The sequence below is a fragment of the Littorina saxatilis genome, linkage group LG2 (genome assembly GCF_037325665.1).
Source record: "Littorina saxatilis isolate snail1 linkage group LG2, US_GU_Lsax_2.0, whole genome shotgun sequence".
Taxonomy (NCBI): domain Eukaryota; kingdom Metazoa; phylum Mollusca; class Gastropoda; order Littorinimorpha; family Littorinidae; genus Littorina; species Littorina saxatilis.
Window position 1 is genome coordinate 17625974 of NC_090246.1, and position 23940 is coordinate 17649913.

The 23940-nt window shown below is 49.7% G+C and overlaps 1 protein-coding gene and 1 non-coding gene across 2 annotated transcripts in view; both read left to right on the forward strand.

Moving 5' to 3' along the window:
- LOC138958376 (maternal embryonic leucine zipper kinase-like) overlaps positions 1-23940 on the forward strand; it is a 37042-nt gene that overhangs the window by 10993 nt on the left and 2109 nt on the right. The window contains exons 8-15 of the mRNA XM_070329501.1: positions 123-221; positions 2184-2351; positions 3971-4054; positions 18937-19053; positions 19299-19788; positions 21394-21511; positions 22089-22269; positions 22677-22780. Of these exons, the coding sequence (XP_070185602.1) occupies positions 123-221; positions 2184-2351; positions 3971-4054; positions 18937-19053; positions 19299-19788; positions 21394-21511; positions 22089-22269; positions 22677-22780 (1361 nt within the window). The remainder of the gene's footprint in view (positions 1-122; positions 222-2183; positions 2352-3970; positions 4055-18936; positions 19054-19298; positions 19789-21393; positions 21512-22088; positions 22270-22676; positions 22781-23940) is intronic.
- LOC138960541 (5S ribosomal RNA) lies at positions 8750-8868 on the forward strand. The gene has a single exon (XR_011454018.1). It is a non-coding gene; the product is annotated as a 5S ribosomal RNA (ribosomal RNA).

Consider the following 23940-nt stretch of genomic DNA (forward strand, 5'->3'; position numbering starts at 1 on the left):
TACTACAATCATGTAGTACATTATCTTTGACATTTTTGTTTTGGTTTGATCAATGTTTTTGTGTGTGTGTTGATTTAAAAAAAAATTGTGTGTACATGTTATGGTTACTTTATTTTTTCCAGGCAGACATCTGGAGCATGGGGGTGTTACTGTATGCCCTGATGTGTGGTTACCTGCCCTTTGATGACGAGAAACTCTCCCAACTTTACAGAAAAATCAAAGTAAGTAATTTGATATCTGTAGTCTGTTGTTGTCTTGTTTATCTTTTTTAAATCTCACCTTTCTGAGAGACTGTCAGCCCCTATAACCACTACTCTCCCCTTTATTTTCTTTGCGTTGCCAGAGTTCCTTCCCTTTTTTGTTTCCCTCCATCTTCTTGTCCAACCTTGTCCCTGTTCGTTCCGTCAGTGTTGCTTTTGCTTTTTGTTGTCCTTTGTTGTAATGTTACCTGATGAAGCTTTTATAAGCGAACATTCGTATTATTGTGCTGTCCTTGTATCGGTGAGTACATAGGGGCGGGGACATAGCTCAGTTGGTAGCGCGCTGGATTTGTATTCAGTTGGCCGCTGTCAGCGTGAGTTCAAACCCACGTTCGGCGGAAAATTTATTTCTCAGGGTCAACTTTGTGTGCAGACTCTCTTCGGTGTCCGAACACCCCCCGTGTACACTACATTGGGGTGTGCACATTAAAGATCCCACGATTGACAAAAGGGTCTTTCCTGGCAAAATTGCTTAGGCACAGTTAATAATTGTCTACCTATACCCGTGTGACTTGGAATAATAGGCCGTGAAAGTAAATATGCGCCGAAATGGCTGCAATCTACTGGCCGTATAAAATTTCATCTCACACGGCATCATTGCAGAGCCCCTAGAACTGTACCCACGGAATATGCGCGATATAAGTGTCCTATTGATTGATTGATTGATTGATTGATTGATTGATTGATTGATACATCATTCTTTTGTTTTTCACCTTTGTTCACCTCACCACAGTCACTTTGTTATTTACCCCCCGCGGGTTAGGGGGAAGAATTTACCCGATGCTCCCCAGCGTAAGAGGCGACTAACGGATTCTGTTTCTCCTTTTACCCTTGTTAAGTGTTTCTTGTATAGAATATAGTCAAATTTTGAAAAGATTTTAGTCAAGCAGTATGTAAGAAATGTTAAGTCCTTTGTACTGGAAACTTGCATTCTCCCAGTAAGGTAATACATTGTACTACGTTGCAGGCCCCTGGAGCGAATTTTTGATTAGTGCTTTTGTGAACAAGAAACAATTGACAAGTGGCTCTATCCCATCTCCCCCCTTTTCCCGTCGCGATATAACCTTCGTGGTTGAAAACGACGTTAAACACCAAATAAATAAAGAAAGAAAGACTTTGTTATTTAGATATCTTGTTTAAAGAGGTAAAGTAAAGGGCAGTTGTCATTCCTTTGCCTTTGGATATTTGATGTTTGTAAAGAATAATTGCCTGTATTTAATAATTACAATAATAATGAAAGCTTTTATAGCGCAAACCACATAGACCCTTGCTCTCTGCTCTTTATGCATTATAACTATGAATAACAAGAGGCGAAGCCTTCAAGGCTCACGTAAGAAATCGACAAACAGTAACACAAACTCAATCACTTCGTCACACATACACACACACACACACACACACACACACAGTAAGCGGCATAAGTGACACTGTGCAAGAAAGCGAGACACTAGATCTAGATCTTAATGGCCGATTTCGAAGAAAAAACTAGTCTCGGCCCGCTCGGCAAAATAACAATGACCGAGACTTTCAGTAATTCCTTCGCGTGACGTCTAACCCTCTTACGTCATAATGTGACGTCTTCAAATGTTGTGACGTCTTCAAATGTTAAAGTTTCTACCACAGACATACATACATACGCACGCACGCACGCACGCACAGACAGACAAAAGTTAGCATCGCATAGGCTACACTTACGTGAGCCAAAAAAATGTATTAAAACCACACTAAATTAACATTGAATTTATATAACCTAACATAATAAACTTACAACACAACATTAACTTTGTAACAATACTATCTATGCACACACACACAATAGTCAATGAATTTACAATCAAAATTGAAAAACAATTTTGTTTACACACGCATGCACACACACACACACACACACACACACACTGTACAGCCATATCTTTATTTCAGAATGGTAAATATGAAGTGCCAGAGTGGTTGGGACAGGAGACATCAGAGCTGCTGGCACACATGCTGCAGACGGACCCCAAACGTCGCATCAACATTCTTGAGCTGATAGAGCACCCCTGGCTCAACCATGGCTTTAACGTGCCTGTGGAGTGGTCCAGCAAGTACAAGGTATCATGCGTTGCTAAGGCCAAAAAAAATAATAGGTGTGGTTACGGTAACATAGCCAAAAAAAATAGGGTAGGAAGGTAGGCAATCACTTTTTTTTTTGTTTTACTTTTTTTTCTAATGTGTACAAATTAAACCTACTTGACAGGGAAATAAGTGTGCGACTCGGGCGTTTTCGCTTTCATTGCGTTTTCTGCACTGGTTTTCTTGTGTGTTTTTTTTATTTTTTTTACAAATGTAATAAAAAGTTATAGGGTCGGCCCCTAGAAATAGGGTAGGTCGGGTTACCGTAACTACACCTATTTTTTTTTTAGGCCTAAAGTAGATTGTTGCATGTAGCTTTATAACAGGGTTTAAACTCTGGATACACACGCTTTTTAAATATTATGCCTTATTATTATTATTATATAAACTATAAAATGACAATAGACGAATTCCGAAAATAATTCTTTCCGGTTTGTGTACATGTGTTGTGGTAGAGTGACCTTTTCTTGCAAAAACTCTGCCAAACATTGAAGGGGCCAATCATTAGCGAGGGGTGTGTCGGAAACATAATTATGCTGCCATCCACGTGTTTTTGACACACCCCTCGCTAGTGATTGGCCTCTCCAATGTTTAGCAGAGGTTTTGCAAGAAAAGATCACTCTTCCACAACCCATACGAACCCGACGGAGTAATTTTCGAAAATCTTCTATACCGACAATTTCATTATAATGATAATGAACACTTGTATAGCGCAAACCACACAATAATTCTGTGCTCTCTTTGCTGTACAATATTAAACTACAAATAACAATATACAATTTCAAGATCTAATAAAATCTTATGTCAACATGAGAGAAATATAAACTACTGAAGCAAAAGCAAATGGAATTCTAGCTTGGGTCTTGGTTACTCAGACAACATTGCAGTGCTGGTTAACTGAGCCACTGAAACTTCCATATCTTGTTCAGCTGTTGAGTGTAAAAAAAAAAAGTCTTATTGTTTTGTTTGTTAAAGGTCCTTGTCTACATTTTTATACCGAAATCGTCATTTGACCATTAAAATGCATAGTTTATTATCTACAAATATCAACAATACACCCCCTTTCTATCAGGAAAAACGAAGCCAGTGTAGCCGTTTGAAAATTTATTGTAGTATTCCAGCGTAGTACTCATAGTAGGATATCCTTATTTGGAAAATGCCTCTCAAATCCCGTGCATTTCGTGCGTTTAAAAAAAGGCGTGGACAGCGCTCCAGTGTCAAACTGTTGCTGCACTTGTTTGGGTGTGGCTATAAGCATAGTGACATGAATTTGATTGGTCAGTATTTTTTAGGCAAAGCACATGTTCTCAGCAAACAGAAAACAAAATATTGGAAGCGTGAGTCACGCTACCCAAAAATAAAATCTTTTTTTACATATATTTTTTTTCTATAACTTTTTTCCCCATGGTTCATTCATCATCTGACATAACTTTTTAGCGAAATCTAACCATAAGATTATTGAAAAAAAGCAAAAATGTAGACGACCACCTTTAAGGTCTTATTCTTTTTTTAATTTTTTGTTACTGTAATAGAGATTCTGTGAAGTTTTTCCTTTGTATGCATATTTAGTGCAAAGTAACTTTTGTTTCTTTTTCCAGAGAACACTAGATGAAGACTGTATAACAGAACTGGCAGTGCATTATGGGAAAGGGCGCACACAGATGGAATCGGTGGTTACAAAGGTCAGTGTCTTTGTCCAATTGCTGAATCTGGTTAGATTTGTAGTGGTCTTTTAGAGGCAGGTTCATGTCTGATCTGCTTCTCTTAATTCAAAATGAGGCGAGTTGTTCCTTCACTGCTCAGTCAATACCCCCCGCGGGTTAGGGGGAGTCCCATATGGGACGAGAAAGAATTTACCCGATGCTCCCCAGCATGTCGTAAGAGGCGACTAACGGATTCTGTTTCTCCTTTTACCCTTGTTAAGTGTTTCTTGTATAGAATATAGTCGAAAATTTTTAATTAAATTTTCATTTGATTAATATACTTACCCGAGTCACATAATAGCATTGACGCAGTCGAGATGCTAAGGTCCCTGAAAACGCTATCCCGTCTATAGTCTAAGGGAAGCAACCCAAGCTAAAAAAGTAGCAAGCTTGCTACCCTGGGTTGCCTCCCGTAGCGTATGACGCCACAGATCTCGTACCCAGTACGAGACACCCTCATTCGACTTCTAGAATACAAAGAAACTAAAAGCGGGGAAGGTGGGAGGGAATTACCTATGTGACTCGGGTAAGTATATTAATCAAATGAAAATTTAATTAAAAATTTTCGATTAAATTACATATTCTTACTCCGAGTCACATAATAGCAGATAACTCCAACAAGGTGGTGGGTAAGAGGAAAAATTTCAAACTCACCGTTATGATCTGGAGAGGCATTGCCCCGCTGCCACCAGTGCAGGGAGGGTCCGTGAGCCATCACGGCAGACCGCGGCGATGTCTCTCAAGTAGAACGAGATAAAGACGTCGTCCGAACGCCAGTACGCTGTGCGCAGGACCTCGTCAAGTCTTCGAGACCTCAAAACGGCCAATGAAGATGCCCATGCCCGAGACTCGTGCATTCTAGCTGACTCGAGAGGGAAGGCAGGCTGAGCCCCCCCCCTTTGTGCCAGACTCCACACATAGGCTTGTTTTATGAGAGCTGACACCCACCTGGCCAAGGTAGTCCTCGTAATATCTCTTTCCATAGAAGTATTCAAGGAGATAAATAGGAGCTTCTGCGAGCTCGACCTGATGGGCTGAGTGCGAGCTAAATAGGCCTCCAGGGCCCGAACCGGGCAATTGACCATGTCTGGGTCATCCTGCGCCACAATGTGGGACAGAGGCCTCACAAGGACGCAGGGAGAAGGCTGATCCGGTGTCTGATTCTTGGCCAGAAAGGCCTCCCGGAAATGCAAAGACAAGGAGCCGTCGCGCTCTCGGCCAATGTCCTGCGGACTGCCTGAAAGAGCGTGGATCTTGCTACCTCTGCGGGCCGAAGCCAGAAGTAGCAAGAACAGAGCCTTACGAGTAAGGTTCGCGAGGCTAGAGCCCTCCAGAGGCTCGAAGTCCGCCGAGCGCAAGAACTCAAGGACAAGGAAAAGATCCCACTTGGGCAGAGAAGAGCGCTTGACGTCCTGCAAAGACGCGCCCTTAATCACCCCAGCGACGACCCCGCTAACGTTGATGGTATGACCGATCTGTTTAAGGGTAGAGGCGATGGCCGACCTGCGAACCTTCAAAGAGGAGGACGAAGCCCCCTGGGAAGACAAATCCGCTAAGTGATTGGCGACGTGCATCGTACGAGGGGCCACCGGGTTCAGCCCATGAGCCTGACACCAGGTGACCCAGGCGCGCCAATGTGACGAATACACTGTGGAGGTGGAGGCCCTATGTGAGCGCTGCACCAACTCCAAAGTGCGGTCGGAAGCTCCAGACCGCCTCAGAGCGGACCTCACAGTCTCCACACGTGAAGATTGAGAGACTGCGGGTGCCCGTGAGGAACTCCGGTGCGAGGCTGAACGAGTTCGCCTGGTACCAGAGCGAGAGGAATTGGAGGGCCGCGTGCGAGTCTCAGAAGGTCCGGAAACCAGGGCTGAGACGGCCACAGAGGGGTGACCAGAAGCAGAGACGGCCTCTCCAATTCCGCCTTCCTGAGGACTTGGCTGAGAAGCTGGAAGGGCGGGAAGGCGTAAGCCTCCAGCCCTGTCCAGGGGATGTCCAAGGCGTTGGACGCCCACGCTTCCGGATCGGGGAAGGGGGAGACAAACACCGGAAGGCGCCTGGAGAATCTGGTGGCGAAGAGATCCACCACAGGCTTTGGGGCCACAGCCCAAAGGCGGAGAAGGGCACCATGCGTGATGGTCCATTCTGCCTGCAACACCTCGTCGGAGCGGCTGAGCGCATCCGCCAGTGTGTTGAGACTCCCTGGCAGGTAACGCGCTGAGAGAGAGATCCCCCGCCGGGAGCACCAGGTGAGGATCTCGCACGTTCTGCGGGAGAGAGTGGGGGACCGCGAACCTCCCTGCTTGTTCACATAGGCAGCCACTGTCGTATTGTCTGTGAACAGACGCACGCGCTTGGCCGCCAGGGAAGGGAGGAACGCGACCAGAGCAAGAAACACGGCCTCCAACTCCAGCGAGTTGATATGCCATGTGCTCTGTTCCACAGACCACAGTCCGGAGGCCGTGAGCCAATCCGTGTGAGCCCCCCAGCCCAGCAGGGACGCATCTGTGAAAAGGTCCATGTTGGGAGGGGGGAAACAATGGGAACCCCCCTGCATACCCATCCCGAGTCCAGCCACGGGAGGGTCGCAGCCTGGAACCAATCCCCAAGGGGAACCAGAGTGTTCCAATCCACACAAGGAGAGTCCACAAACGGCTTCAGCGCGTGCTGAAGCGGGCGTTTGTGAACTCTCCCTAGTGGAACCAGAAGGGCCATGGACTCCATCTGCCCCAGGATGGAGGCCAGAGTCCGAAGTGAAGCCCGCAGGAGAAGCGAAGTAGAGCGGATGAGAGCCTGGAGCTTGTCCACCCGCTTCTGCGAAGGCTGGACAGTCCAGGTGACCGTGTTGAACGTCATCCCCAGGTAAGTGAATGACTGAGAGGGCACGAGCTCTGACTTCGTATGGTTGACCGAGAATCCCAGCAAGCTGGCCTCCCGGAGAACCAGGAGAGTGTGCTGCCTGCAGAGAGCCTCGCTCTGGCCCATGATGAGCCAGTCGTCGAGGTATGCTCGCAGCCGCACTCCCTGTGACCTCACCAGCGCGCAGAGCTGCCTCACCACCATGGTAAAGATCCATGGGGCAAGGGACAGCCCAAAAGGAAGTGCGCGGAACTGGTAGACTTGACTGGCCCACCGGAAACGGAGCCATTTCCGGTCGGCGGGATGCACCAGAATATGGAAGTACGCATCCGTCAAGTCTATAGAGGTCACCCAATCTCCTGGGCGGAGAGCGTCTCGAACCGAGGCAGGCGTCTCCATTTTGAACCGAATCGTTCTCAGAAAAGTGTTGAGAAACGATAGGTCCAGAACAGGACGCCAAGCCCCCGAAGCCTTGGGGACCGCGAAAAGCCGTCCATAAAACCCCGGGGACCTGTGGTCCGAGACCGCTTCCACCGCGCCCTTCTCCAGCAGAGAGGCAACCTCCGCCTGGAGGACGGCCCTTGCCTCTTGCGAGAAGGGTGGCTTGAAGGCTGGAGGACGCCTGGTTAGAGGGGCCTTGTCCCCCAGCCAGAGTAAGCGGAATCCCGACCTCACAACTCCCACTATCCACTGGCTTTGTACTAAGGTCAGCCAGTGTGACAGTGCCCGAGCAAGGCCCCCCGCCATCACCAGAGTGGAGGGCGGAGGGGGGGTGAAGCCGGGAACGCTTCATTGGGGGTGGGGCTTCGCATTGGAAGAGCCCCTGTCAATATAACACTTACCTCGACAGTACTATTCTTGCACATTATCTATTATAGGCCGAAAAAATTGGACAAAACGCTGAGTGGGTACAATTATCTCCCATAACCATGCGCCACCGTGGATCCCAAGCACTGTCCGAGTGCTTCCCCCTTACAGGATGTAGGTGGCGCGTCCTCTTTCTTTTTTCGCGCGTGTCAGACCGGCTGTGTTTCTGCTACGCTCCCGGATTATTTTGGACTAAGAGGCTCCTTTTCTGTGTGGACTATCACCTGTTGGATTATTGTGTGTTATTCCACTTCTGGCTTGAGGCTACGTTGTGTTTCCTTCAACTTGTGCCTCCGTTTTTGTGTGGCGGACTCGGCGTGCCTCCCGTCCTACTTCGTGGTGACCGGTCGTCTGCTTCTCGTTTCGCCGCATTCACTTGAGTATTGACCTAAATTTTCTTTGAATTTTGTTAATTCTCGGTCTTTAAGGGTACGTACAGGGCGAGGTAGGATGTCTCGTCCTGTTTTGGGCTCTGGTTCTACGGAACCAGAGTCTGCCGGGGGCAACCCTTCTCCGGGCGCCCAGCGTCATGTTTTACGCACGGAGAAGGGGATCTTTCGGCGCTCCGACTCTCCCTCCCCAAACGCTTTGCGTTTGCGGCGAGGGAGGGCGGAGAAAGCCTGTTTGAGCAAGCTCAATGCGAGCTTGCTCAAACAGGCTGGGCTTGAGCCTGGGACTTCGGGCGGGGCTGCGCCGTCGAAGGTTCGGGGAAGTTCGAGGGGAAAGAAAAAGCTTCTTTCTCCTTCTCCTTCAGTGGAACAGGCTTCCCCCCCTTCGACGCCGTTGTCCGGCCCTCAGTCTCAGGCTTCAGCTCCTCCCGGTTTCGAGCCTGGGGGGAAGGTTTCCTTCTCCCCCCTGGCTCGAATCCGGGGGCAGGTCGATTCCCAACCCTCTTTGGGGGTTGGTGAATCCGATCTAGGGGCTACTGGAGAGACTCAGGTTTTGACAGCCAACGGCCATACCACGTTGAAAACACCGGTTCTCGTCCGACCACCGAAGTTAAGCAACGTCGGGCCCGGTTAGTACTTGGATGGGTGACCGCCTGGGAACACCGGGTGCAGTTGGCATTAAAATCTTTCTTTTTCCGGTGCCTCTCCTGTGCCCTCCTCGGTTTCCACCGCTGTGGAAGCCAGGAGGGACACGGGTCCTCCTCTGAACTCCCTCGCTGGGTCGTCTGCTGCTGTTTTGACAGTAGTTTCGGCCTCCTGGGGGGGGAGATCGGAGGAGATGACGGGGTCTCTGAATTCCCTCCCCGCTGGGGTTGGGATGCGAATTGACCCCGTTCAGGGCGGTCCTGTGGGGGCAGGGGTTTCAGGCTTCGTGCCTACGACCACTGCTACTACGGTTCCCTCTGACGTCCGTGTGACTGGTGGCTGTCCCTCTTGAAACGCTCCGGCCGACTAGTTACTGGACGTGGAGGTGTTCGACAGAACGTGGTACTTCTGTCGAATGGTCAGGGCGACGGGAACATTGTTTCTGTTGCTCAGACCGACACCTCCGACCGGACCGTCTTGACCCCACGCCATTCCTTAGCGTCTGGTGTTCGGGTGACGGATGGTCCGGACCAAGGGTCCGGAACGTTCCAGGCTTACGGGTCGGGATCGAACCGGACCCACGGGTCCCGACTGGACTTGACCTCCGGGTTTGGTCCGGACGGGACCCATGGTACGGGACCGTACCGGACCTTAGGGTCCGGTGCGGGACAGTACCTCTGGCCCTTGCCGGACCCCCCGGACCTACGGGTCCGGATGGTACGGTACGGGACCAGTGTTTCGGTCGGGACCGGACCACCCGACCACCTCTGTTGGTCTGGGTGGTCTGGCACCGAACCGGAACACACCGGACCTACGGGTCCGGAGGGTACGGTACCGGACCAGTGGTCCGGTCGGGACCGGACCACTCGACCACCTCTGTTGGTCCGGGTGGTCTGGCACCGAACCGGACCATGCCGGACCTACGGGTCCGGATGGTACGGTATGTCCACGTCCGGACCGAGCCACCCGAACACTTCTGTGGGTACGGATGGTTCGGTACCGAACGGGACCTCCGGATGGTACGGGACCGGACCGAATCTACGGGTTCGGATGGTCCGGTACCGGACCACCCGACCACCTCTGTTGGTCCGGATGGTCTGTCACCGAACCGGACCATACCGGACCACCGGACCTACGGGTCCGGATGGTACGGTAGGTCCACGTCCGGACCGAACACTTCAGTGGGTACGGATGGTTCGGTGCCGTACGGGACCTCCGGATGGTATGGGACAGGACCGGAACACCGGACCACCCTACCGGATCGGTCCGGACCACCCGACCACCTCTGTTGGTCCGGATGGTCTGGCACCGAACCGGACCTACGGGTCCGGATGGTACGGTATGTCCACGTCCGGACCGAGCCACCCGAACACTTCTGTGGGTACGGGTGGTTCGGTGCCGAACGGGACCTCCGGATGGTGCGGGACCGGACCGGACCTACGGGTCCGGATGGTCCGGTGCTGGACCGGTGGTCCGGTCCGGACCGGACCACCCGACCACCTCTGTTGGTCCGGATGGTCTGGCACCGAACCGGACCATACCGGACTTACGGGTCCGGATGGTACGGTGTGTCCACGTCCGGACCGAGCCACCCGAACACTTCTGTGGGTACGGATGGTTCGGTACCGAACGGGACCTCCGGATGGTACGGGACCGGACCGGAACACCGGACCGGAACACCGGACCACCCTACCGGACCGGTCCGGACCACCCGACCACCTCTGTTGGTCCGGATGGTCTGGCACCGAACCGGACCTACGGGTCCGGATGGTACGGTACGTACGTCCACGCCCGGACCGAACCACCCGAACACTTCTGTGCGTACGGATGGTTCGGTGCCGAACAGGACCTCCGGATGGTACCGGACCTACGGGTCCGGACCTACGGGTCCGGATGGTCCGGTGCGGGACCACCCGACCACCTCTGTTGGTCTGGATGGTCTGGCACCGAACCGGACCATACCGGACCACCGGACCTACGGGTCCGGATGGTACGGTATGTCCACGTCCGGACCTAACCACCCGAACACTTCGTTGGGTACGATGGTTCGGTGCTGAACGGGACCTCCGGATGGTACGGCACCGGACCGGACCACCCTACCGGACCGGATCGGCACCCCCGACCGGACCGGACCATTTCTTTTCTGATCAGACCCCATGGGTTCCTGTTCAGTCTATAAATGGCGGGGGTTCGTTGGCTGGGCTGACCCAACAGTCGCAGGGTTGTTGTTTTTCTCCCCCTTCGGCTGCTGGAGACGTTTCGTCTTTGGGGCAGGGGTCTTCGCGGCCTCTTGCTTCTGTGGGCGTTTCTTCACAGCCTGCTTCATCGCTTTCGGCTCTTCCCCCTCAAGCTCCCTACACTCCTGCTTTTGAGGAGTTGTCGGGAAGTGAAGAGGAGAGTGAGTCGGAGGACGATAGGGAGGAGGATCAGGGTCGCCCTGAGGTTAACACTGAACCTCTACCCTTGCCGGTTTCTGATGGAACTTCCGAAGCTATGCTTCGTACTTTCCAACAGTACATGACAGACATCACGCGGCGTCTTGACGTCACGGATGCCTCTCTTAAGCGTCTGTCGTCTAGTGTTGACACACAGGACGTGGACCCGGGGTCTGAGGACGAGAGGCAGGAGGCTCGTCCTCGCACAGCTAGAAGGACGTTTGAACAGTTTCAGGACGTCCTTCCCTGAGACGCCCTCTCGTCCTTTGAGTCCGCTTCGGCCCGGGCGCGGGAGGCTCACGCCGCGTCTGCCGGCGGCTCGTTTTATGAACGATCCGGCCGCCGGCAATTCGCGTTCCACCCTAGTCTAAGTACCACGGTGGAAGCGGCAGCACATCGCCTGAGGAGTACAGATTCACGTGCAAACGCGACCTATGTTCCTCGGGAGGACGCGGGTTCAGTGCCATGCTTTCCTTTGGGAGGCGCACCTCCACTGTTTCCTCGTGTCCAATCTGTTTCGTCCCTCCCTTTTCCCTTTGACTCTCGAACTCTCCCTTTCCAGACTTCGAGTGTTTAGGGTGGGGCTGACGGTGATGTGTTCGTTGGGGAGGTGCCTTCGGTCAAGAAGGTGGAACTGAGCTCTGCTTCGTTCCACAATCTTGAGGCCACCGTTTCGTCCACAGTCGAGGCCCAATCACAGGCCTTGACATGGATGAGCACGCTGTCCACACTGTTGGACCCTCCCAATCGGGCAGAGTCCGATTCCACTCGGGTCCTTGACACGGTTCGAGTGGATCGGGCTTTGCATGCCGTGCGATCGTGCGTGACGTCTGCGGCAGAATTGGCCATTGGAACACGGGTCCACTTTATTGGCCCTGTTCCGTGATCATTTTCTGCCTACTTCTATAGTGCCTCCGGATATGAGGAAGAGTCTGAGGAACACGTTTCCTCAGCCTTCTTCCCTCTTTCATCCGGACACTGTTCGTTCTGTGGTGGAGTCCACACGCCAGAGGAACACTGATTCTCTGATGGTTGGCCTCGCTGCTTCGGCGACGGCGGCGGGGAGTAAGAGAAGTGCTACAGTCACCTCCAGCTCCCAGCCTCAGAAGAAGAAGAAGAAGCCAGTTTCACTGCCTCCTTCTTCCTCCTCTTAGGCGCCTGTTGCGTTCCCAAGCAAGACGAAGGGTGCTCAGACAGGTAAGGGGAAGCAGCACCACCAGGGGGGGTGGTCGCAAGCCTGCGCCTGCCCGCCAGCAGAATTTTCAGTGAGTCCCGGCCCTACGTTGACGCCCCCTCAAGTTGCCCCTCTTTCGTCCGGCGGTTCCCTTTTTTCGGGCCCGCGGCATGTGGGGCAGACTGGTCTCCAACCAGTTTTTCTTGAGGGTGGTGTGGTCGGGGTTTTCTCTACCGCTGTCGTCACAACCTCCATTGTCCGCTCTACCTTGGACGTTCCCCCCTCCTCGAGAGCCTGCCAGATGGCAGGCTCTTCAGGACGAGGTGAACTCGTTGGTCGAGAAGAAGGCGGTCTACCCCCTTTCTCAGCCTTCTCTGGGGTTCTGCTCCCGCCTGTTCACCGTCCCCAAAAAGGACGGCCGGTTCAGGCCGGTGTTGGACCTCTCCACCTTGAACTTGTACCTTCACAGGTGCAAGTTCAAGATGGAAACCCCTTCGTCGGTCCGGTTGGCCATCCGGCCAAACGATTGGGCCATGTCTGGGACCTCCAGGATGCTTACTTCCACATCCTGGTGGCCCCGGGGTACCGACATCTGCTCCGGTTCGTTTGGGAGGGCACGGTGTTCGAGTTTCGGGCCCTCCCATTCGGCCTGTCCTTGGCCCCTCTGATTTTCAACGGGGACAACAACACCACATGCTTAGCTTACCTTCGCCACCAGGGGGGCACCAATTCTCGGTCCCTCTCCCTGTTGGCGGAGGAGATTCTGCTCTGGTGCCAGACCAATCAGGTCCGGATGTCAGTCCAGTTCGTTCCGGGGAAACTGAACGCCCTGGCCGACATTCTCAGTCGGGGCGATCAGGTTCTCTCCACAGAATGGACCATCGCTCACAACGTTCTACAGCGTCTGTGGGCAAGGTGGGACCGTCCTCTGATCGATCTGTTCGTAACTCGATTCAGCGCTCGGCTTCCCAGGTACGTCAGCCCCTTTCGAGACATGAATGCGTTCCACTTGGACGCATTCACTCTCTTGTGGAGGCTCCTCGATGCTTACGCCTATCCCCCGACATCTCTGATTCCGAGGGTGCTGGCAAAATATCTGCAGGAACGACCAAGACTGATTTTGGTCGCGCCTTACTGGCCAACAGCTCCGTGGTTTCCAGATCTTCGCGGTCTCACCCACGTAGACCCTCTACCTCTGGATCTGGACGGGGGAGGTCTGCTCCAGCCTCGATCATGCCTCCCTCATCCACGTCCAGAGAGTCTGTGCTTGACCGCATGGCTCTTGTGCGCTCCAAACTGCTTGCACTAGGATTGCACAAGAGTTCAGTAGAGTTTTCCTTGAACGCTAAGAGGCGATCAACTAATCAGCTCTACGACTTACGCTGGAGAGCTTGGGCCACCTTCGCCTTGTCCAAGGGGATAAAGCCGCTTTATCCCTCAACACAGGACTTGGCCAACTTCCTGGTGGAAGTGTATCAAAAGAAGAGTCTTTCTTCTAAGACTCTTCTTGGATACAGATCTGCCATCGCTTCCACGATTGCGGCCGCTACTGGTCGCAGAACTGAACACTTGATCAGGTCCTCCCTCATCGCTAATGTCCTTTCGGGTATTAGCAATGCAGCGGTGTCTAAACCTCTGGTTTCATTTCCCAAGGGGGATGTCTTTCTGGTCCTCAAACTCCTGCGTAGCAATGAGTTTGAACCCCTGGCAGGCATCAGTATCAAGTTGCTGATTTTTAAGACTAATTGTTCCTCATCGCTTTAGCCACTTGCCGTAGACTCAGTGGTATTCAAGCTTTGAGTGGCCTGGACTTTGACATTGAGTTCACCACACAGCAGTGGTTGCTAGCATGGTCACGTCAGTCTAAGGTATGTTTCTTGGGTATATTTTCTTTTACGGTAGTACTGTTCGAAAATTGCCTGGGTATCTTAATCCTTGGATTTAAGTGATTTTGATTAAGGAGTTTAATACTCTACATATCACCCTCACACCACTCTGGTATTCTGTGCAAGAATAGTACTGTCGAGGTAAGTGTTATATTGACTGTAAGGCTTCTTTTTAAGCCTACTGTCTATATGATACTTACCGAGACAGTACTATTAGAGTTTCCCTCCCGCCTCCCCTCTTGATATGTTATGGGCTTTTTGAGGGTCTGCAGCTCATAAAGAAAGAGGACGCGCCACCTACATCCTGTAAGGGGGAAGCACTCGGACAGTGCTTGGGATCCACGGTGGCGCATGGTTATGGGAGATAATTGTACCCACTCAGCGTTTTGTCCAATTTTTTCGGCCTATAATAGATAATGTGCAAGAATAGTACTGTCTCGGTAAGTATCATATAGACAGTAGGCTTAAAAAGAAGCCTTACAACCCCTGCCCGACGAGGATCTCTTGCCCGACCCGCGGGAAGGGGCACGAGGTCTCTTTCGGGAAGCAGGATGCACCTGAGCCGAGGACCTAGCCCGCTGAGGCTGAGCCTGCTTAGGAGCAGCCTGCTTGGGAGCAGCCTGCTTCTGCTGCTTCAAGGCCTGAAGCGCAAAAGAAGAGAACTGCTGTTCCCTGTTGGTGTCGATCTCCTGCTTCCTGGCATCAGAGGCCAGGTTGCCGAAGAGAGCACCGTCCACCAAGGGTGAAGACCTGAGGGTGTTCCGAGTCAACTCCTCAGAGAACTGAGAGTGGGCAAGGAACAAGTCCCTCCTGCACGAAACCGCATGGAAATAGTGCAGCGAGGACAGCCTCATCTGTTCTTCGTTCACCCGTGCGAGAGTGGAGAGCAGTGTGGCCACATCCTCCGCGTCCTGCTCTTTACTAAGAGTAAAGGGCGCCAAGGACACAGTCAGAGCGCGAGAAAGCGCCCTAAGCAAGGTCTCGGAAATGGAACTGAGTTCCAGCAACTGTCGGCCCACTTCTTCAGAGGAAACCAGGGTCTGCTCAGAAATAGGCAGAACCGAATCTCTCTTCAAAGGCTTCGTCAGAAGCGGAAGAAGGCCCGGCGTGACCAACAAAGGTCCCCGCGGGAGGGCAAAAGACGACAGAAGGTTCCGAGACGCCTTAGGCCAAGGCAACTTCCTCTGAGCCGCCACGGGCGAAAAGGAAGAAGCCTGCGCAGGAGCGGCAAGATAGTCCAGCGCTGCATCCGGAGCTGTACCGTGTGGCACCAGCAACGGGACCAGCGCCGGCGGCAACCCGCTGCCAGGAGGAGCGGGTTTGGCAAAAAGCTGAGAAAGCTGAAACGCTACAGAGGGTGATTCCTCAAACCGGAAGTAGCCGTTTTCTTCCTTTGCCAACCGGAAGTCAGCCATCGCCGACGGACCAGCAGAACGCAAGACCGAGGACGAAGCTCCCTCCGGAAAATAACGAGAAGTGACCTCTGCGGCGCCCTCCAGCATAGCCCGGAAGCTAGCAGGGGCCTCCACCAGCGTCTGATCGTCGACCAAGGACCTGGAGTCCGAAGCGACGACGGATGAGGAAGGCTCGAAGCCGAAATCCGTTGAATGACGCTGAGGTCCTTCCTGTTGGCAAAAGATGTCACCCGTGTCCTGGCTGAGAGGAAACTGAGGTGCATCAATCACCGAAGGCAGAGGCCGAGAGGGGCTAGCAGCCACCACCGTAGTGTGTGACTGTAGTCCCAAAACAGGCCCAGAGCCCGTATGCCCATAAGGCAGACCATGTCCACAGTTCGCCGGCAACCCAGCGGAAGCAGCGGGAACCGCGGAAAACCCCGGAGGAACCGGAAGTGAGGCAGCAGCAGCAGAGCTAAACCATAGCTGCTGCTGAGCCGCCTGTGGGCTAAAGCCCGAGAGCCCGAAGGCAAGCCCTAGGCCGGAACCGGAAGTGACAGCGTCATGCGAACTTCCGGCCAGACCCCCACTTCCCGTCGAGGACGGAAGCACAGCTACCGGAAACGGCCGCTGAGTAAGGGCATAGCTCAAACCGGAAGGGGCCATGGGCTGCCCGCGAACCGGTGAACTGACACTTCCGGCCGGAGCCGGAAGTGGAGCTGTCGTAAACGACTGCTCACGTAAGGAGCTGCTCGAGCCGGACGGGACCATGGGCTGTCCGCGAACCAGCGAGTAGCTACTTCCGGAGACCGGAAGTGCAGCTGCCGCAAGCGGCTGCTGCGAGCACATACCTTCAACAGGCCGCGTCCCCGAAGGGACACGCTCAGGCGTACCTCCGCAAGCGGAAGCCGCCGAGTACCGGCCAAGGAGGGGAGTAAGTCCCGGTGGGTGAAGTCCATGAAGGTCACGGACACCGGAACCCGACGGCAGAGGCGAAGATCCGGTGTGAGAACATCCGGAAACGGCCGACATCGGAAGCAGAGAAGCCAGCGAAAACTGGTCACCCACCCCCGGCATGGGGGCAGAGCTGGCAAGAGAGTCAGAACGACCCATTTCCTCCCTCACCAGTGTGCGTATCTCTGGAAGTAGAGAGGAAAGCAACGAAGACGCCAGAGCACTAGACTCCGGTGCCGAAAAAGGCGTGCGCGTAGGAGCCCTAGGGGCAGAAACGGACGCCTGAGAGCCCGAAGGGGTTACTTTAGGAGGAGAAATCGAAACGGAAAAGACAGTATTAGTCTTAGGATCAGAGACGACTACCACGGGGTTCTTACCAGAACCAGAAGCAGAGGATTTAGGCTTGCCGGGGCCCTTGCCCTTACTCTCAGCCTTCCCCCCCTTCTTCTTCTCACCGTCCGCCATGTTAAGACGGCGTGAGCAAAGTAACTACTGAACAAAACTAAGTCCACTGGACGAAAATTCAGCAGAAACAAACTGACTAGCACTAACGCAAAAGCAGCAAAAACGCCGCTACACAAACAGCGCTAAGCAAACATTCACAGTCCGAAAACGGACAGAACGTACAAGTGTAATCAACACGTGCTAGTCACAAAATGGCGACCGAAAAGGAAGCCACGAGCAAGTAACTACTGAACGTAACTAAGTCCACCGGACGAAAAATTCAGCAGAAACAAAGAACTAGTACTAACGTAAAAGCAGCAAACGGCCGCTAAACAACCAGCACTAAACAAACGTTCGCAGTCCGAGCACGGACAGAAACGTACAAGTATAATCAACACGTGCTAGTCCCAAAATGGCGACCGAAAAGGAAGCCACGAGCAAAGTAACTACTGAACTTAACTAAGTCCACCGGACGAAAAATTCAGCAGAAACAAAGAACTAGCACTAACGTAAAAGCGGCAAACAGCCGCTAAACAAACAGCACTAAACGAACGTTCGCAGTCCGAGCACGGACAGAAACGTACAAGTGTAAACAACACGTGCTAGCCACAAAATGGCGACCGGCAAAGCGGCCACAACGAATCTACTGCAGCAACTTCTAAGTCCCAAGGACGTCAGAATCACAGTAGAAACGCGAAAAACAACAAGGAAAGATCTCACCAACTGGAAACCAGCTAAGAGAATGAAGACGGGAGCCGAGGCCGGAGGGTGTCAGGCTGACAATCAAAGGCCTAGGAGCGCTAGCGAAAAGACGACCTGTCTCTCTGGCTGAAAGGAGTCGAATGAGGGTACTGGGTACGAGATCTGTGGCGTGATACGCTACGGGAGGCAACCCAGGGTAGCAAGCTTGCTACTTTTTTAGCTTGGGTTGCTTCCCTTAGACTATAGACGGGATAGCGTTTTCAGGGACCTTAGCATCTCGACTGCGTCAATGCTATTATGTGACTCGGAGTAAGAATATGTAATTTAATCAATGTTTGTAAAGGTCACGCAGTATGTAAGAAATGTTAAGTCCTTTGTACTGGAAACTTGCATTCTCCCAGTAAGGTAATATATTGTACTACGTTGCAAGCCCCTGGAGCAATTTTTTGATTCGTGCTTTTGTGAACAAGAAACAATTAACAAGTGGCTCTATCCCATCTCCCCCCTTTCCCTGTCGCGATATAACCTTGAACGGTTGAAAATGACGTTAAACACCAAATAAAGAAAGAAAGAAAGAAAGCTCAGTCAATGGACCATTTCGAAGCCGGGTTGGGAGAGGGGAGAAAGAGATAGCAGACTCTCTGTTTCAGCGTACCACGTGACCCCGGTAGACGTACGAAGATTTTCAAAATGGTCGCTTGGCTATGCTGGTGTTATTTGTGATATCTCGTTCAGATTTCTTTCCTTTGATCCTTTCTCTGATCCTGTTGAAAACTGTACATGAAAAGACGAGCAAGTAAAAATGGGTCATATGGGTCACGAACGTCCCAACCCCCACCTCCCTCAGCTTTTCAATTTCATGCTTTGAAGCATCATGACATAGCGGCTTGATTTGGGGGTATTTTATATCTTTCTGTGTGGGACAGCCATGCTTTTAAGTTTTTATGTTTGTTAAATGCTTCGTCTGTTTTTATTCTTTGTAATGTACAAATTAGCTCCAGTATAAAGGTATACGTGGCTTAACGCTTTTGAGTTTATATTCAATGGGGGAAGTTTGGGGATAAAGTGGACGAAACAGTGTTAATTGATGTGAATTCTGATCCCTCCCACAGTGGAAATATGACTACCTGACAGCTACCTACTTTCTGCTGCTGGAGAAGAAGATGAAAGGACGACCTGTTCGACTACTGCACAGACCTGCCGTCAGTAGGAACACGCCTAATCCAAAGGTAGCTCAGCGCTTCTTCCAACAAAAGTAACTGGGATAAGGCTTGCTATGTTTAGCCAAAGTTGATGTTTTTATTTACCTGATGAACTTGAAAGATCTCTGAAGTTTTGTTTTTGTCAAGTATGAACTTCTGCACCCTACCTGCCTAAAGGTGACTTGGGGGGGGGGGGGGGGGTCCTTTTTCTTTGTGTCGTAACATGCTGTGTTTGTTACTCCATGATTCAATATTTTTGATAAACATTTCAGGTTCGCAACATGTGTCTTGAGAACGATGGCACATATGTGGAACTTTCTCGCTCACCAGTCATTCTCATGCCTCAAGACCAGAACTGCCCCACCCCGAAAGAACGCCTGGTATTCACGCCCAGTGAAAAGTCCACCAGCCGAGAAACTTCGCCCAGAAAGGATGAGCGCGTCAGGGGGAGGGCACGAGAGAGGCTGGACTTCGGTGAGTCGGAGCCGAGAAGTAGCAGAGAGCCGCAAAAGACGAGAGAGGAGCCAGAGAAGGTGACTGAAGACAAGGAGAATTTTGCCGTGCCCAGGTCTCCAGGCAAAAGGCAACCCAAGACACCTGGGCCCAAAGCACCTGCACCAAGAACACCTGGTGGGACACCCTCGCAGAAGACAGTTGTAACACCAGCACAGAGAGCGGTTGGCACACCACAGAGCAGTTCTCGTGGCAAGTCGCCCATCATGAAGAAACACCTGCAACAGCTGGCCTCTCTCGATGATTCAGGTCAGTCTTAATGTTACATCTTTTGGAGCAATCATTGTACAGTGGAACCCTCCTTTTAAGACCCCCCAATTTAAGACTTTCTCCCTGTTTGCGCAGACTTTCTATTCATAACCTCTGTAAAATTACGCCCATTTTAAGACTCCCTCCTTTTTACATTTAGTCAAAACTTGACTAAATGTAAAAAGGAGGGAGTCTTAAAATAGAGGCGTTCAATTTCATTCTGTGAGTTCGACTGAGCTTGACTAAATGTTGTATTTTCGCCTTACGCGATTTGTTAAGACCTGATTTTGTCAGATGTTGGGAGGTCTCAGAAGAGGGATTCCACTGTTTGTATGATGATAGTTTATGGTGATGGAATAAAAAACGCTGGCGCTGGACCCGAGTACTCTTCAGACTGGCTCGCTCCCCCAGTATGAAAGTTTTTGTCTTGTGCACGTGGATTATTTATTTTACACAATTAAAAAAATTATTAGAGTAAAATAAAACATTAAAACGTTCATAATAAACAAGAATTTAAAAAAAAATAAATAAATAAAAATAGACCGCCCATGCCGGGAATCGAACCCGGATCCCTTGGATTTAAAAAAAAAAAAATTATTTATTTATTTTACACAATTGAAAAAATTATTACAGTAAAATAAAACATTAAAACGTTCATAAGAAACAATAGTAAACAAGAATTTATTATTAAAAAAAAAATAAAAAAAATAGACAGCCCATGCCGGGAATCGAACCCGGATTCCTTTAGCAATAGTCAGAAATGTTTTCCACCAAGCCACCAACTCTATCATTCGTCAGTGAACTCAAATGCCTATACTCCTCGCGCACAGTGGTACACGCACGCAAAGCACGCACGCACGCCTAAGCCGGTGTCGCTGTCGCTGGCTGGCTGGCGGATTAGCCGAACGGCTGTTCTATCCCACCGCGAATCGCGCCCGCCGTTAAGAGTCGTTTTTGTGGAATATTTCGCATTTAGGTCCCAGGTAACATTATGAAGTTTTAATACGATCAATCGGACCTATTATCAAGTTAGTGTATCAACTTTTGAACGAACTGCGCCCAGTAGTTTCCCAGCAATAAGCTGTTAAGTCAAGACAGACAGACACACAATTAAAGTCTGCTGGACCCTAGTACTGCGTACTCGGGGATAAAGCACTTCATGTTTGTATGATAGTTTATGGTGATGGAATAAAGCACTTCATGTGGATCATGTTTGTCTACATTTTTAAAGAAACGATGAGATAAGATCAATCAATCAATCAATCAATATGAGGCTTATATCGCGCGTATTCCGTGGGTACAGTTCTAAGTGCAGGGATTTTTTAATATTTTTTTATTTATCTAAAATTATTTTTTTATAATGCAATTTATATCGCGCACATATTCAAGGTGCAGGGATTTATTTATGCCGTGTGAGATGGAAAAGAATTTTTCATGAGATAATTTGTTCCATAACCTTTTTTTTTTTTTACTGAAAAGTCATTGTCAAGCAAGCATACATACATGCCCCTACACCAATTTCTCCATCTCTGTGTCATGCGCACGCCAAAGAAAGAAAAACACTGGAAGGCAGTTTAAAGTCAGACTCCTGTGTTTTGTTTGCAGTGTTCTCTCCACACAAGTCCACAGGTGTTGGCAGTACACTGTCTCCGTCCAGATCCTACGACTCCCAGCTCCACAACCTGGTGGCCGATTCTCCCAAACCCATCAAGGATAGCAACAAGTCAGTCTATGTTTGTTTTCTTTTTCTGAAATCTACTCTTTTTCTGTTTGAAAAAAGTAAACTGTGTATAAAATGTAGATTTGATCAGCTTAACAATTTTCATGTGTGTATGAGTTTGTTAATCAGCTTTAGATTTCGCTCTACGGAGTAGAAGTAACTAGTTAGAACAGCTTTATTTTTTTTTATTTTGACTTTCACTGAGTAGTGTTTCATCAAAGGTGCTAAATGGTAATTGTACTTATACTCCAGATGACAAATGATCAATCTTACATTCTAAGTTAAAAAATACAACATTCTTTTACTAGTTTCAGGAAGACTACTGAAAACATGTAAAGCTAGAAAATGAGGAGGAAAGTGGCTCATCATTTCAATGCTCGTTATTCTCTTGGGTGCCAGCAGATTAGTTCCGCATATCTCTCACTGACTCTATTGCACATGTCGTATTGCATATAGAGCATTTACTTCCCTTTGTTTCTCAGAATGTAAAGCTGGAAATAAAATCAGAAGGAAAAAAAAAAGATAAAAGTGTCAGAATTAACAGTGCTGATCTACAATTTTGTTATTCTCTGTTCTTCAGGCAAGCTTCGCGGTCTGTTGACGATGCTCTGTACAGCGCTCACCTGTCCACCCCTGGAAGCTGTGGCAAGTCACGCAAGAACTCCAAGGGTTCTGTCTTTGGCAGCCTGGAGCGAATGATCAACATGCTGACCCCCAAGAAACAGAGAGGGTCTACCTGTGAAGGACCTCGCAAAGTCAAGGCAAGTTTTTTTTGGTGTTTTCCCTTCTATGTAATCCTGTTTTACACTGGTTTTGTCTTTCTGCGTCTCTAACTTTCTTTTCAGTTTTCATGGTTTTTGTTTCTTTTTGTCCGTGTGTTTTCTTTTTTGTGTGTGGCTGGAGTGTTTGTGGATGATTGTCTGTTTCTGTGCAAGCCTCTGCACTCATGAGGGTGACTTGCATATATATTGTTAACCTTTCATACATGTAATGGTTACAGAGGTTTATGTAAAACTAAAATTGGAAAACATTTTGAAAAACATGAAAGATTGAAACTGATGAAAGTGATGTGAATCACTTGTGTGGACACACCGACAAGCGTTTCTCACTAGACTAGTATTGGTGAAAATCAGGTTGTTTCTGACTGGAAAACTGCTGTATTTTTCAGGCACTGCACAATGTGTTCAGAACTACAGAAGAGAATGCAGACTACGTCATGAATGTGCTGAGAAACACCATCGAAGAGATGTGTATCCCTTACAAACAGAGCGAGTATGTATTACTACAGTATTTTTTTCCCATTTTTGGCTCACATGCGAAGCAAAAGTGAGTCTATGTACTCACCCGAGTCGTCCGTCCGTCCGTCCGTCCGTCCGGACGTCCGTCCGTCCGTCCGTCCGGACGTCCGTCCGGAAAACTTTAACGTTGGATATTTCTTGGACACTATTCAGTCTATCAGTACCAAATTTGGCAAGATGGTGTATGATGACAAGGCCCCAAAAAACATACTTAGCATCTTGACCTTGCTTCAAGGTCAAGGTCGCAGGGGCCATAAATGTTGCCTAAAAAACAGCTATTTTTCACATTTTTCCCATTTTCTCTGAAGTTTTTGAGATTGAATACCTCACCTATATATGATATATAGGGCAAAGTAAGCCCCATCTTTTGATACCAGTTTGGTTTACCTTGCTTCAAGGTCAAGGTCACAGGAGCTCTTCAAAGTTGGATTGTATACATATTTTGAAGTGACCTTGACCCTGAACTATGGAAGATAACTGTTTCAAACTTAAAAATTATGTGGGGCACATGTTATGCTTTCATCATGAGACACATTTGGTCACATATGATCAAGGTCAAGGTCACTTTGACCCTAATGAAATGTGACCAAAATAAGGTAGTGAACCACTAAAAGTGACCATATCTCATGGTAGAAAGAGCCAATAAGCACCATTGTACTTCCTATGTCTTGAATTAACAGCTTTGTGTTGCATGACCTTGACCTTGGGTCAAGGTCACATGTATTTTGGTAGGAAAAATGTGTAAAGCATGTGAGTCGTATGGGCTTTGCCCTTCTTGTTCTCATTGTGTCTATGCCATGTTCACACATTGTTAAACAATGTTATCTCTTGCTAAGGATAAAACATTTACTTGCTTAAGATTTCAGTACTATACAATTATAAAACTTTAGAGTGGAAGTGATTCTTTGACAAAAACCTGTCTAGAGTACATTTTTTACCCCCTCACTCAGAGGTGAACAGTCAGAGTGAAAATAGATCTCAGCACTGTGTGAAGGACTGTGTGAAAATCTTGAAGAATCCAATGAACTTAGAACCTGTTTGAACTGTGTTAAAGTTTAAACTTTTTTTTTTAAGTCGTTGACTTAAAGTTTACCTTTTAGGATTTTATTTCATTTTTGCAAGAAAAACAAAACA